The sequence below is a fragment of the Parasteatoda tepidariorum genome, chromosome 9 (genome assembly GCF_043381705.1).
Source record: "Parasteatoda tepidariorum isolate YZ-2023 chromosome 9, CAS_Ptep_4.0, whole genome shotgun sequence".
NCBI lineage: Eukaryota > Metazoa > Arthropoda > Arachnida > Araneae > Theridiidae > Parasteatoda > Parasteatoda tepidariorum.
In genome coordinates, this window is record NC_092212.1 from 61,159,889 (window position 1) to 61,176,692 (window position 16,804).

At 28.5% G+C, this 16,804-nt stretch overlaps 1 protein-coding gene across 7 annotated transcripts in view; it reads right to left on the reverse strand.

Annotated features, from left to right (window-relative positions):
* The window catches only part of LOC122273127 (uncharacterized), a 62,470-nt gene that overhangs the window by 9,868 nt on the left and 35,798 nt on the right, over nucleotides 1-16,804 (reverse strand). The window contains exons 1-2 of one of the 7 annotated variants that reach the window (XM_016072732.3): nucleotides 15,666-15,812; nucleotides 140-5,360 (exon numbers count right to left, since the gene is read on the reverse strand). The exons of 2 other annotated variants lie outside the window; for them this stretch is intronic. In XM_016072732.3, the coding sequence (XP_015928218.2) occupies nucleotides 4,290-5,348 (1,059 nt within the window). In that variant the 5' untranslated portion in view covers nucleotides 5,349-5,360; nucleotides 15,666-15,812 and the 3' untranslated portion in view covers nucleotides 140-4,289. Of the gene's footprint in view, nucleotides 1-139; nucleotides 5,361-14,277; nucleotides 14,464-15,665; nucleotides 15,816-16,804 lie in introns of those variants that run through there. 4 more of the 7 variants (XM_071186006.1, XM_071186008.1, XM_043057192.2 and 1 more) reach the window with 4 other exon arrangements.

Genomic DNA, 16,804 nt, shown 5'->3' on the forward strand with positions numbered 1-16,804 from the left:
TTTGCTATAAATATTAATTAAAAAATTATCATCCTTTAATGTTTGTTAGTTTTGATGCGACTCTAAAAAAGAAAATCACAAAAATTTAATTACAGAACAAATTGCTAAATAAGAAGAAATTGAAATAAATTTAGTCACAGAGGTTGATAATAAAATGTTTATTTATCCAAATTATTTTCATTAGTTTTTTTATTTATCAATTACTGCAAAATTGACTTGCATTATAAGTTAATGAAAAATATTTTTAACCATGCGTATAGTGAGTAAACTTTAAGGTTATTCTTAGGAGACTCTGTAGTCAAATGTGAAGATCAAGGGAAAAAATCAGTTTACATATATTTTTCACAAAAATGACAATTGGACAGCCAATTGATGTTATTTGAGAATTGCTAAGTTTTGACAAATCAGTAACATAGAAAATTGGTTCTCCCCTGGGGCCCTATTACCAACTCATCGACATTTATTCCGCTCGGAAACGATTCCGATCGGAAACTAGCTTTCATCGGATTGCCAATTTCGTAAAACCCACTGTGCCACAACATGAGCATTTCGAAATCCGGAATCGAAATCGCCATTCCACACGATTCCGGTGAAATTGAAGTTAGTAGGCGGGGCTAACTTTGACCAATTAAAAAATTATTATAATTTTAATTTATTAATCTGGAAACGATATGTTTGTATTCTCTACTTCTATGCGAGTTAAAATCGCATTAACTTAGAACAGAAAGCTTAAAAGTTCATACTTTTTCAACAATTTTGTGTTCTAAAAGCCAAGTTTGTGTTTATTTGAAGTACAGAGTGTAGTGTAGAGTGAAATTACAACGTAGTATTTTCAAATGGCTTCACGTACAAAAATTTATATTCGCCTGCAAACAATGATTGTGGAATATCTAGAAAACAATCCAGATTAAAATAAAGGAAGCCTTACCGGCATATTTGGCGTAATTCCCACTATAAATATTAAATACCAAATCACTACTGTATAAGACATGTTAACTTGCAACTATCTTAAAGTACCTTTAGTTGAAGGTTAACACAGTCGATTGTTAAATCCCTACACATGCATATTTCAAACAATATAGGAAATTCTAATAGCTAACTTTGGTAATTCCGTTTTTTAGCTAAAATTCTATTGTTTTTTTGTACATTTTTTTTATGTAGCCTCTGTTATTAATTTCCACAATCCAACATTATTCATTTCCACTACTGAATTTCGCCTATGAGTAACACCATTTTAAATAAAACTAATTTCCAATCTAAATTAACTTCTAAATTTTGTTGCCGGAATATTGGAATACCCAAAATCTTTTAGGCCGATGGATCTTTCTCTTAATAGTGTTTCGATCACTCTCTTCAGCAATAGCTGGCTGTATGGCGGAAAACAGCGCCATTTTGTTCACTAAAATAAACAAACTCTTATCGAAATCTAGATTTCGCTTACTCTTAAACTTGCCGGAAAGGGATTCGTAATAATTTCGCATCGGAATTTAGTTCCGAGCGGAATTAAGAGCTCGTAATACGACTTAACTGACATTCACGGATTTATGACGTCACGAGAGCTTCATTTCGATCGGAATCAGATTCCGTGAACCTGGTAATAGGGCCCCTGGGGCCCTATTACCAACTCATCGAAATTTATTTCGCTCGGAAACGATTCCGATCGGAAACTACCTTTCATCGGATTGCCAATTTCGTAAAACCCACTTTGCCGTAACATGAGCATATCGAAATCCGGAATCGAAATCGCCATTCCGTACGATTCCGGTGAAATTGAAGTTTGTAGGCAGGGCTAACTTTGACCAATTAGAAAATTATTATAATTCTTATTTATTAATCTGGCAACGATATGTTTGTATTCTCTACTTCTATGCGAGTTAAAATCGCATTAACTTAGAACTGAAAGCTTAAAAATTCATACATTTTCAACAATTTTGTGTTCTAAAAGCCAAGTTTGTGTTTATTTGAAGTATGGAGAGTAGTGTAGAGTGAAATAACAACGTAGTATTTTCAAATGGCTTCACGTACAAAAATTAATATTCGCCTGCAAACAATGATTGTGGAATTCCTAGAAAACAATCCAGATTAAAATAAAGGAAGCCTTACCGGCATATCTGGCGTAATTACCACTATAAATATTAAATACCAAATTACTACTATATAACACATGTTAACTTGCATCTATCTTAAAGTACCTTTAGATAGTTGAAGGTTATCACGGATGATAGTTAATATCCCCACACATGCATATTTCAAACAATATAGGAAATTCTAATTACTAACTTTGGTAATTTTTTTTTTAGCTAAGATTCTATTGTTTTTTGTACATATTTTTTTTATATAGCTTCTGTTATTAATTTCCACAATTCGATATTATTCATTTCCACTACTGAATTTCGCCTATGAGTAACACCATTTTAAAAAAAACTAATTTCCAATCTAAATTAACTTCTAAATTTTGTTGCCGGAATATTGGAATACCCAAAATCTTTTAGGCCGATAGATCTTTCTCTTAATAGTGTTTCGATCACTCTCTTCAGCAATAGCTGGCTGTATGATGGAAAACAGCGCCATTTTGTTCACTGAAATAAACAAACTCTTATCGAAATCTAGATTTCGCTTACTCTTAAACCTGCCGGAAAGGGATTCGTAATAATTTCGCATCGGAATTTAGTTCCGAGCGGATTCAAGAGCTCGTAATACGACTTAACTGACATTCACGGATTTATGACGTCATGAGAGCTTCATTTCGATCGGAATTAGATTCCGTGAAGCTGGTAATAGGGCCCCTAGAGCGATTACGCAGCGACGATGTGTAATCGTAATCGGAGAGAACAGATTATAGAAAAACAGTATTCATATACAGAAGCCGTCCGGTTGTGGAGTTTTGTGGAAAAACACTTCCTGTCAATTCGCGAATTTGTTTTTACTGAGAATCAACCTTCATGGACATTAACTGTTATTATTAAACAATAAAGTAATTCCAAGAAAATGAAACGGTAAGATAGTACTTGATCAAAAACATCAAAAATATACAAATTGAAAACAACAGTCGACTTGTCTCAAGCTTTCAAAAATAGGCGCCCATTTTAAAACTTACCGTACATGAATGAGAAGAAACTAAACTGATTTGAAATATAAAACCTAAAATTGCCAACGAAAAATGGAATTTCTCAATTTTACGTTTTATGTTTCAAATCGCTTTTGTTTCACCTCATGCACGTGTAGCAAATCTTAAAAATGGGAGCCTATTTTTGAGCGTTGGAGATATGTCGACTGTTATTTCAAATTTTTATATTTTTGAAAAGAATAAAGTTTTTTTTATCAAGCAATAAGTCGTTTAGTTTATGATTATATTATACCCCCAAAGATTTGAGGTTTTTATGAAATATCTCGTAATGAGCTAAGCAGAGCTTTTTTTTAAATAAATAAAATTAAAATAAGACTTTATCAAAACTTTGACCTTTAATACTTGTGTTATTTGCATGTAAATATGGGAAAATTTCTTTTAATTTTTAATTTATTGGAATAAAAATGCTTTATCTTAGCTACCTCTCGGAAAATATTTTCAATAATATTTTAAATAATAGAAAATCCTTAGTAGTATGTAACGAAAATGAAGATATGCTACAACGAAAATGTCACAAAACATCAATACAGAGAAAAGCCGAACTTTCCTGAAATAAGATAAAGCGAAAATAAATATGATTCAATGCTTTAATATTTGAAAAGTTACTGAAACGCTGCATTTGAGTTCATCGAAGATCAGAAAAAATAAAGATTAATTAGTAATTTTAATAAATTTCTTCATGCAAGTGACGTTTTTTTAAAATATTTCTTAAAGGAAAAAAAAAATAAAAGAGAGGAATAGCTGATACACATAGTTTAAAAACATAGCTTCTCTTTTAGTTTAAGGAGCTTTTTCATTATTTTTGGAGAGCTTTGAAGAATATACTTAAAAAACTCATTAAAGTTAAGTTTTAAGAACATCATAATATTTCAACACATAAATGTTCACTTTCCATTAAATTCACGTAGTTTAATTAAATTTAAATTAAAATACATATTCTTCTTCGTAAAAGATTGGAACTCTTTAGAAACTAATTCATTTCATAAAAAAAAATCGCTGTACTATAAATACTCATTTCCAATCACTGAACTCCTTTTGAAGAAACTGAATTAATGATAAATCATAGAAAATTAATTAAAAAAACAATTTTTGGTATGACACGAGTAGCAAAATAGCAGCAACATGTTTTTTGTTGTTGTTGTTTTTATCTCATAACTAATCTCTATCCTCCTATTAGTCTATCTCCTCCACGCCTCCTTGATTTGTATATCCTTCTGCACTTCTTTGAAAAATGATCGTATATCATGTTATCGTCACATTTTGTAGTTTTGTCTTGAAGAGAGAATAATTTCACAAGTAAAATATCCGTTTTCCAATCCTTCCAACCGTAAATCTCTTCCGTTACGAGACACATCAAATTATCTATGCTCTCATAATTGCAAATGGCGCAATGCGGATTACGATAGTACTTAATTGAAAAACCGTCACTACTTATAATTCTCGCCAGAGCCATATAAGATAAACATTTCTTTTCGATGTCGTCATCAGTCCATTCGGAATCGCATTCTGACACGATGTGATGATTATAACAATAAGGTGTAACATTCTTCAATTCTTCAGGAATGGTTGTATTTAAGAAAACGTCGATTGACATTTTGTCGTCGTAGTCCATAACCCACGTCTTTTTGTAACTATCATAACGGAGAGGCGGTATTGTATTGTTTGTTAGAAATGGTTTACGTATACAACCGCTTTGTATTTTAAAATTCCATGGTATTGGTTGTTCTTCTCCGTAATTCCTGTTGCAAGCGAAGCAATAATAGTTCCTGTACGAAATACCTGTTACGGGATCAGTAACGGGTATTTTTAAAAAGGGATCGTTTAGTTCTTCAGCAGTACTGTTGCAGAGTTTTCGGTTGGTTTCATCGGATTGCATATCCGGATCGCAACTACTTATCATCGGTACATAACGGTGCTTTTTGTCATAAATATTGAAAGCGCATTCAACGTTTTTTAGAGGTACTACGTAATTGTTTCTAAATTTTGAGTCCACGCAGCATGTTCCGAGAAGACTGCAGGAGCTACCACAGTTGCAATGTTCATGCGCATTCTCTCTTTTTGGTAATTCACAAGAGTCTAAGCCTTTGCATGTTGCATTTATAGCTTTGATGTCCTCGTAAGTCACATCGGACGATGGAGCGCTGAAGCATTCTAAGCTAAGGAAAAACCCGAACAAAATCAACAGTGGAACTGTTGGAAATGCCTTCCAATGCAACTTCATCCTGAGTTTTATCTAAAAAATAATATAAAAGTTTGGTAAATATTGTGTTTAGTTACAAACGATAATTGAAGAAATGCGCTTAGTTTTTAAAAATTCTATATTAGTTTCAGAAAGATGGCAGCAATATAAATTTTGTAAAAAAGTTTAGGGGAGAAAAAAATTTGATAAGAAAAACAAGAGGGAAAAAAACTACATCTTGGTCATTCTGTCGTATTACAGATCTTAAGCTAGATAATTTTATTGTTTATTTAGAATTATTCATTTGCTGATTCACTGATTCACCAGTTCATTGAATTGACAATTCATTAAAATTACAATTCACTAAACTACCAATTCATTGATTCACTGATTCGAAAATCTATTGATTCACTGATTCACAAATTCATTAATTCACTGATTTATAAATTCTTTGATTCATTGCTCTACTGGTTCAGTTTATCACTGATTGACTGATTTGCATCTTTTATTAACTTGTTCATTTCTTTTTTTATTTACTTGATATACCAAATATTATTTTATCTGATAGACAGTAAAACTCCTAATGAACATAAGACGGTTCGTCGCTATAACTCAATCTTACCTAAAACTATGTGATGACATTATAGGCATTACATATTTCCTAGCTTTTAAAAATTTCTATTATTTCATAAATTAATTTTTTTAATCGTTCGTAATCCAATTATACTTAAATTAGAGCAATTTTTTTAATTTTTATCACATATTATAAGAAGTGAATATAAATACTTTTATCTTTTTCTAATCAATCAATGCAATGGCTAACTTTTTAATTCAGTACAAATTTATAACTCATTCAGAGCTCCCTTTGACGTAGAGTGATTCTACTCAAACAAGATCACCGAGATTGCTGCCTGTGTGCTTTCAACCCATGGGTATATTTGTTCTTAAGTGGACACGACACTACCATCTTCTACCGTTCAGTACCGTCACGACGTATTCGTCTTCTTCAAGGTTCTGGTACTGAAAAATATTATTAAAGTTTGCGGCATTGCAGTATCAAAAAATTTCTGGTTTAATTTGGCGACGTGCTTGTCGAATCTTTCTGTTACAAGATCTTACTGGTGGTCTTTCTTTCGCATAAACCATTTTGCTTTAGTTATTTTTCTCAGAATTTTATTTCGAAAAATGACAAGTTTCTTCATTTGCGTTTTTGAAATGTTGCCCATTGCTGATGATATGTGAGTATTGGTTTAATCATCGAAACATAAATTAGTTGTCTTGTTATTTTGATATCTAATTCTGATTTGGAAAAGATAAATGATGGGAATTGCAACTAGATATATTTATTTAGAAATATTAATCATGGCTGGGAATAAAAACTTAAAAACATAATTTTTTTTAAAACTTTTACTACTACTTTTAGAAATTTATAAGCATTTTATGAAGCCTACATTTAAACGTTTAGTAACCACTATTCTTTAAACTATAAAGATATAAAGCATGCCACTTCACTTAGAATACATCGCCTAAGGTCGCACTTGCTTATGTTGTGCAAGACTAAAATTTTCACTGGAAATTTGTTATTACGGAAAAGGTAAACAAGACTTAATATCGATAGTTCCCTTCTACATAACTAGATTCCATACATATCTACAATTCTTAACTTGTTCGTTCGTTGAAAAATATTTTTCTTGGTGATATCTCACCTGACAACTTTTGTTTCCTTCCAAAAATGATTTTTTTCGAAATAGTAGTAAAATGTTAATTGAAAAATCTACTGTAGCCAAATATCTTTTCATGTTTTGTTTAATCTTAAACACATAAACATGGGTTTTTAATATATTTGTATACGAGTTTAATGAATTAATTTATAATGATAAATAAAATATTTCTTTACTAAATTAAAAAATCCAAGAATGAAATAAAAAAGCAGAATTTTTGCTCTCAATTTAAATACAAAAAATAAAATATTCCGGAAAATCTGGGAGAATTGATAGCTGTGCTATATCAATATTTGATCTTGGTTCTAAAAAAAATTCTTTTTAATTTTTTTATACCAATTATGCCAAATTAATAATATAAACGCATGTATAAGAGTTACAAGTTAAGTTGGCAGCTATGTATTACAAGAAATTTTCCCAAAAGTCAGATCAATTTGCAAGGCTGACAACTTGCTACGCTTTTTGCGAAAATTTCTTTTAGTAGTAGCTAAGTTTACATTTTAATGTATCTTTCTTTGCTTTATAAATGTTATTTAAAGTTATTTTTTACACGTAAATGATGTAGCAGCCTTTCATCCCTTCAGTGGGTCGATAAATGAGTACCAAGCATGCAGGGGAACTAAACACTGGGGGTTCCGCGTTCGGCTGACCACCTGACCGGAACATCTGCTCCTGCACTCCAGAGCCCAAGATCAAAAAAACTGAGATGGGCACAGTAGACCTTAACTCTCTATGGGCTGTCACGCCACTGAGTTTAGTTTACATGAAAATGATACAAAAGTTTTATATGAAATCCCACTTTTATCCAGCTCTTTCGTGGTAAAACTTTTAAAATGTTGACAAAATTAACCAAATTTCTGAAAGCTTTAGTGTCTAATTGTCTAATTATTAAATTATGAACGAGACTATTTCAATTAATTGTTAAATTATAATTAGACTAAATTTTTTTGTTGTACTTTGCATCAATATTTCAAGTATTTTGCAAAAAGTGTAGTAAATTGCAGCCCTGACTTTGCCAGCTATCAATATCTCTTGATTTTATTATCTACTATGTGTTTTTTATTGTCCATATAAAAATCTAATTCAAAATTTTATTTCACAAGCATTTCATAACTTGAATATACTAAACAGGAAAAAAAATGAATTAATACAAAACTATCACGAAACTAGCAAAAATATTGTATAGAGCAAAATACATGAACAAACAAAAACACTCCAACTTAAAAAGCTTTGTGTTGTTTATTGTTTCTATCAGCGTATTACAGTGTGCAACGTATAAACGGAGCACCTTAATAATTTTTGATTTAATGATTGGATTTTTGCTATGTAACCTATACGTTTAATCCATGCATAACTTCCAACTAGTTCAGAACTTTCGTAGTTTTAGAAAATATTTTTCTTAAAGGTAGCAAAGGAAATGTATTAAGATCTTAATAATAAAGTTAGAATTAAGACCATTTCGTTCATCATTACAAATAAATACATTAAGCGAATATATCAAAGGTCAAATTTATGAATTTTTAAGTTAATACTCTTAGAGGTTAAATTTTTAACAAAAAAAAAAGTTACGCTTCTAGTCTTTTTTTTTTGGCGCAAAATTTTTTTAAATTTAAATAAAAAAATTAATAATGCAAAACAAATTGATAATGCGGTTCTTACGTAAAGTTATTACTTAATAATACGTAAGAACAGCATTAATTTGTTTATTATACATATAATTACGGATTAAAGTTATTATTACGTAATTTAAGTGAACTTATTAAATATGCCGTATCGTTATGTAAATTGTTAAATTTTTGATTGGTACTTTTTGATTGGATTTCAAAATATCCTAGTCTGGGTGCCTAAACATTTACTGAAACTCCCTAACTTCTTAAGAGAAATACTTTATTCAAAAAGTTTTCATAAATGATAAAAATCATGATATCAGTTGATATTAAACTGAAAATATATTCAAAGATCAAGTTTGATAATTAGAAATAATTATTATCCTCTTATTTTTTAATATAACCAAATAATTAAGAATTGTGCAAAGTTATAATAATCATCTTCTTTGATTTAAGATCACTTTCCATATTCAGACTCAACGTTCAGATTCAAATACTCAAGAAATTTTTCAAAACCGGGATGAATTTTACATCCTATTAAAATGCTAATTTGCTTTTTAAGGGATATCAATTGAATATCGCTATAACTGAGAAATATATTGGCTTTGAATGAAACAGACAGATTAATGATATTCATATTTCAGGTATTCTCAAACTTTAAATAAAAAATCATTCAAGGCATCGTGAATGATATCAAAAAATCACTGGCATCTTCAGGTTTTATAACACTTGTTACTCAAGATATCAGTGATGAATATCATGGTACTAATTAATATCACTAATTAATATTCCAAACATTCTCAGGCTTTAAAATACTTATTTTGAATATCCTAAATAATGAATAAGAAACGAAAAAATCGCGAACATTCTCAGATTTCTTTAGAGTCAATGAGACAGATTGATATATTGAATGTTATGATATTCTTGAATAAGAGTCCCTTATTATTTAAGAATATCATGAATAATCATAGTTATCAGACTTTAAAATAACAATACTTATTTTAAATATCCGAAATAATGACTAAGAAACGAAAAAAAAAATCACTGATATTATCAGATTTCTTAGAAGCCAATGAGACAGTCTGATATCTTGAATGCCATGATATTCTAAAAATAAGATGCACTCATTATCATAATAATCATAGTTATCAGACTTTATGATTACAATATTTTAAATATCCTAAATAATGAATAAGAAACGAAAAAATCACGAGCATTCTAAGATTTCTTTAGAGTCAATGAGACATGAATATTGAATGCCATGATATTCTTGAATAAGAGTCCCTTATTATCAAACAATATCATGAATAATCATAATTATCAGATTTTAAAATAACAATACTTATTTTAAGTATACGAAATAATGAGTAAGAAACAAAAAAAATCACTGATATTCTCAGATTTCTTAAAAGCCAATGAGACAGATTGATATATTAAACGTCATAATTTTCTTGAATAAGTGTCCCTTATTGTTTAAGAATATCATGAATAATTATAGTTATCAGACTTTAAAATAACAATACTTATTTTAAATATCCGAAATAATGACTAAAAAACAAAAAAATATCCCAGACATTCTCAGATTTCTTAAATGAGACAGTCTGATATCTTGAATGCCATGATATTCTTAAAATACGAGGCGCTCATTATCCAAGAATAATCATAATTATCAGACTCTCTGACTTCATATATCACGAATAAAGAATATCATGAACAATGAATAACAATTGAAACTTGAGTTATCTCAGGAATTAAAACAATTCATCGTATATGAAATAAAGAATATGACTTCAAAAGAGATCATTGACTCTTACAGACTTAATACTAAGTAATGGAATACTAAATAATGCACGCTTTAAAATAACGAATAATTACTATTCAAGGATTCCTCATAAACAAAACATGATACCAAATGAAACTTATTATTTATGACATCAATTAACATTCATGGCATCAACTGGAATATTGCTAATAAGCAAGTGTTACAAAACTAAATAATTTTTATCTAATGTACCTTCTAATATAGCCATATAAATAATGCTTTGTTATCAGTTATCTGGTAATACTTTGGTATCAGTATAGTACATTTTTGAGCAGAGATTAGGAAATATCCATTTATAATTTTTTTTTTTTGTCGTCGCTGAATTAACATCTCTCAAAACAAGAATCAGATTACTCGTTAAAATGGCAAAAGATGTAAAACGAAAATCAAATTTTACTCTCAGACACAACATTTAATAAATTGCTAATTTTCATTTCTCAAGGGTATCAAATGAGCATGACTTGAATCGAGAAGTGCTCTGACATTGAATAAAACAAAAAGACTAACGATGTATTTCATAATCTTAAGCAATTACACCCATTCTACGTCGAAGTAATAGTGGTATAATTGATGATTGGCATGATACCAATTGACGATTTCAAATATTAAAACCATAATGAAAACTATAATATTTAATATATTCTGAATTATGACTATGACGCCGAAGGCAATTGCTAACACTTTATGGAATAATTACACTTATTTGTCAAGAATAACCTGAATAATGAACATCATGATACCGATTGAGATTACTAATATTCTTAGACTTTGAAACAAGCAAAGTTATTATTTTAGATTTCCTATTTAATGATCTCAGTCTTATAACAATAATACTTACTAAAAACCATGATAATAATTGATAATCAGCTTAATACCAATTGACAATCTCAAATATTAAAACCATAATAATTGTTTAATACATTCTGAATCATGACGCCAAAAGCGATTACTAACACATTCAGGAATGATAACACTTATTTCTCAAGAATAACCTGAATAATGAACATCATGATACTGATTGAGATTACTAATATTCTTAGACATTGAAACAAGCAAAGTTTTTATTTTAGATTTCCTATTTAATGATCTCAATCTTATAACAATAATATTTACTAAAAACCATGATAATAATTGATAATTAGCTTAATACCAATGGACAATCTCAAATATTAAAACCATAATAATTATTGTTTAATACATTCTGAATTATGATGCCAAAAGCGATTACTAACACATTCAGGAATAATAACACTTATTTCTCAAGAATAAGCAGAATAATGAACATCATGATACCGATTGAGATTACTAATATTTTAGACTTTGAAACAAGCAAAGTTATTATTTTTGATTTCCTATTTAATGATCTCAGTCTTTTAACAATAATACTTACTAAAAACCATGATAATAATTGATAATTAGCTTGACAGCAATTGACAATCTCAAATATTAAAACCATAATAATTATTGTTTAATACATTCTGAATTATGATGCCAAAAGCGATTGCCAACACATTCACGAATGATAACACTTATTTCTCAAGAATAACCATAATAATGAACATTAAGATATCGATTGAGATTACTATTATTCTTACATTTCTAACACTTTCAAGAATGATAACACTTATTAAATTCCCACTATTAGTTCACACTCCCTCTTTGTCTTGTTCAAATTTTCAATCATTAATAAAATACTTTTTATTCATCCAGTCAATTTCAAATAATTTTTTTGAACTTGTAGTTGATGGCACTTGATGTTAATACAGCTTTTTTTTTAATATTAATTCATTAATTAAATAGGGATGAGCAAAAAACTAAATGGAATTTTATGATTGGATAAGCGTTATTAGTCATTGTTTTAAATTCTACTATAAGCCATTCAGTTTTTTTACATATTTTTTTTAATATTGCTTGCTTTTTTAACAATAACATGAATAATGAACATCATGATACCGATAGACATTACTATTATTCTTAGACTTTGAAACAAGCAAAGTTATTATTTTAGATTTCCTATTTAATGATCTCAGTCTTATAACAATAATACTTACTAGATATCATGATAATAATTTATTATTAACATGTTGCCAATTGACAAACTTAAATATTAAAACCATAATGATTATTATTTAATACATTCTGAATTACGACCATGATGCCAAAAGCGATTACTGACAATGTCAGGAATAATAACAATTATTTTCAAGAATAATATAAAAAATTCAAAATAAAAAATAATATTTTCAAAAGCCACGTTTTTGTAGTGGAGAATAATAATTAAAAAAAAAATAAATTTGAAAAATGAAAAACGTGGGGAGCATGAAATACATAACAGTACATATAGACATACATATACACATTTTCTTACTCATACACATGTACAGCCACATATACATCCCAATACATATGCATATACACAAACATATTCCACATACACATACACATTCAGATACAATTACAGATATACATACACATATTCTCAAGAGCACACATACACACACTAATATAACATAACTGTTATGTATTTCATGCTCCCCATGTTTTTCGTTTTTCAAATTTTTTTTTAATTATTATTCTCCACAACAAAAACGTGGTTTTTAAAAATAAAATTTTTTATTTTAAATTTTTTTTAAATTATAATTTTTTTAATTTTTCATTTTTATTTTATATTTTTTTTCAATTAATATTTTTCAATTATTATTCTTCACTACAAAAAACGTGTTTTTTAAAAAAATATATTTTTATTTAGATTATTTATTTTCTGCTTTTTTAGTTTTGTGCTTAAATAAATTTTTTAAATTCATAATTTTTAAATTTTTATTTCTCAATTATTATTCTTCACTGCAAAAACGTGGTTTTTAAAAACATATATTTTTATTTAGATTATTTATTTAGAAAAATGGTGTATTGATTTTTGAAGTTTGGTTGGTTGTAAAACTATGGATCCTTCTTGTGTTTCATAAAATTCAAACATAAGAGTGAAAAAAAATCAAAATTTTTTTAAGCCTATTCGCAAAGGAAGAGTGCTTGATATAAAATTTCAGGAGACTGAAAGTGCTTTTAAAATAGGTCCAGTCGTCGCTTGCGTTGAGTGGCTGTCTCTTTCGTCATCGTGTCAAGACTACTACAAAACCTCTACTTAAATAATAGAGCTTCAATTTTAAATTAGGGATACAAAAATCTTTATAGAAAAACAATACCTTTACGACTTTTATTAGTTTTAGGCTGATGACAACCAAAACAATCTGGAAATGAATGAGGAAAAACTGGATCCTACCACGTGATTTTTCAGCCAATAAAAATATTCCGACCATAAAAAACTTTTCACCTGACATGTGACACTAATTTGAACTAATCGAATCGGTAACAAAAGACAATCGCGAAAATATTAATTTTTTTTAAACTTTAATTTTATTTTACTTCGTATGTCTTTTTTCTCCTTATTTTCATGCATTGTCATCCGAATCCGAACTATGTGCCAAATTTGAAGTTTGTAGCTAGTCGGGATGTTAGTTTAAAATCGATTACAAAATTCCACCCGGACAGACATACACGAAGGCAAGTTAATATAAACGTGGTAAAATGAACATCATGATACCGATCGATATTACTAATATTCTTAGACTTTGAAACAAGCAAAGTTATTAGTTTAGATTTCCTATTTAATGATCTCAGTCTTATAACAATAATATTTATTAAATATCATGATAATAAAATTAAAAAAAAATCATAAATGATAAAAATTAAGTCTTTAATCGACATTAATCTAAAATACTCAATTAATAAACGCGATAAAATAAAATAGATTTTATATATCTCACCTTTGAATGTACCCAAAATAACTAAAACATCTTCGTGCGGAGATTAAGAAATATCCTATTACTTCCTCTTTATCATCGTCTTTGATTTAAGACCACTCGCAACAAAGATAATTAACATTTTGACTTTCAAATGTTCGAAATATTTAAGGAAGCCACGAGAGATAATGAAAATAAAACCAGATCGGAGGCATTTTACTCTTTTTATTCCCTTGCATTTCTCAAGGGTATCAATTGAGCGTGACATGAATTGAAAACTACTCTGGCATTGAATAAAACAAAAAAAATCAACGGTGTTTCTTACTGCCAGTGGGCCATTCCACCCTTTTTTCGATCAAGTAATACTGACATAATTGATGAGAAAGTCTTATGTCAGAATTCAAGGATACATGTTGAGTGACTAGAATTGACTGGAAGAATATCTCGCCAATGCGACTTTCTGAATTTAGTAATTAAGATGTATAAATTTTTGTGTGTGTTACTTTGCAAATATATGTTATTTTTATGAGTGCTGCGAGTTTTAACAGTTATTTATGTTTGTTTGCATGAGTTTTGACTAATTTAAACGAGAGCGTTTTCTTTAGAGTTTGTACAAAAATATAAATAGTTTGTAAAGTTTTCTACTTAATTGGAAATTAGTATAATGAACGAAAAATAATTTCTTAGAGAGATTAAATATAAAAGAATATATTTATTTCAAAGTGCCATAGTGCGTTAACTTTAATTTTGGTGCTCTAGAAAATTAGAAAAATATTAATTAAGTATAAAAAAACTAAATAAGTATAACGAAACTTATTTTAAAGAAGTCGTTTTGCTATCGGGTTGGCAAAATATAGGTTTAGATAAAAAGAGGTAACAAGCCTAGTGAGGATATTTTTTTTGCAAAGGATAACAAATAATAATAGTTAAAAATATAGGAAAAGGTGTAAAATAAACTTGAAAAATATTGGAGAAGATAAAAAAACAATGTATTCCCTCTATAAAAAAACCTCACCTGACTATAGTAACCAATATTTTTACCTATACATAATATTTTGATATGTATAGATATAGGTATTATATACATCAGAATATTGATTGGTAAAAAATATTAGAAAGAGGAATGAACTTTTTAGAATCTACTTTTGTTGTGCTTAAGTATTTTTTTAAAAATACATGTTAAAGAAGCTTAAAATTCAATCCTATATAATATTTTTCACCTGAGAAAGCTAAGCCAAACAATGAATTCAATATATTCAATGAAGTAAATTCAATAAATAATTCTCATATTTATTCAAAAGTAAACAAATATGCTATAAAATTTAATTTAAAGATAGTATAATATTTAATCAGAAACGTCATGATAGATAATTAATAATTAATAACACGAATAAAATAAACAAATTGTTTACCTAAAAAGAAGTGAACCAAGCTGACTGTCATTTGCGTGAACAAATTGGCAAATTATAAACATTATTATTGTCAGTCATTTTAATTAGATTCAATCTTTTTGAATGAAGATGCGGCAGGTGAAATGAAATCCTTTTGTTATTTGGAAGTGACGTAGTACATTTCCGATGATTTATGCAACTGGTTTCACATGAATTCTATTCATAATATTATTGTCTTTATTGTTCAAAAAAGTACAGTTACATTGGTATAGTTTGAAGCAGCATTGAAAGTAAACCGAGAAACAGTGTGATATTATGAATCTTGAAGTGCACACATTTAACAGTATTTCATTCAGTTACTATTTGTTTAAAAAACAATTAAAAACGTCAAAAAGTTTACGAATTATTAACGAGAAAAGCAAGTAGGATTTAAAACATCATACTTTCTTAATTATTGGAAAAATATTGATCTATTAAGTATTTTAGCCTGTTATAATATATAAAATGCTTGATATTTTGTTTTAATTTCAAGATTTTCAGTGAATATGCAAACTAATCTCTAACATCTCAAATATGATATTTGAAAGTCAATGCCGGCTATTCGCCATGAAATTTTTTCAAGGAAGGCATTTTTAAGTTTGGTGGACTTTTTTCTCGAAAAAGGGTGCAGACAGTAGTTTAATTTAACGGTCAATTTTACTAATTGTACAGAAATTCATTACAATTACCGGATTCAGGGCGTTTCGTTTTAAAGAAGAAAGATGGCCGTAGGAATACACGGCGAATTCTCCGAATTTTACTGAAATTTCAGGGAATGAATAGTTAGAGAATATCTTCATATCAGTTGAAAGAATATATTACAATTTTGCGATAATGAGTTGATATAAAAATTTTACTTTGTTGAAAGAATATTGTAGAATTTTACAATAATGAGGAAACGTAAAGTAATTTACTGTGTTGAATAAATGTAATAAGAACTTCATGATGAAGAGGAGATATAAATTTTATTGTGTTGAAAGAATATAGTAGAATTTTACGATAATGTGAGGATATAAAGAGTTTTATTGTGTTGAAGGAATGTAATAAGAACTTCATGATGAGGCGAGGATATAAAAGAATTTTACTGTGTTGAAAGAATATTGTAGAATTTTACGATAATG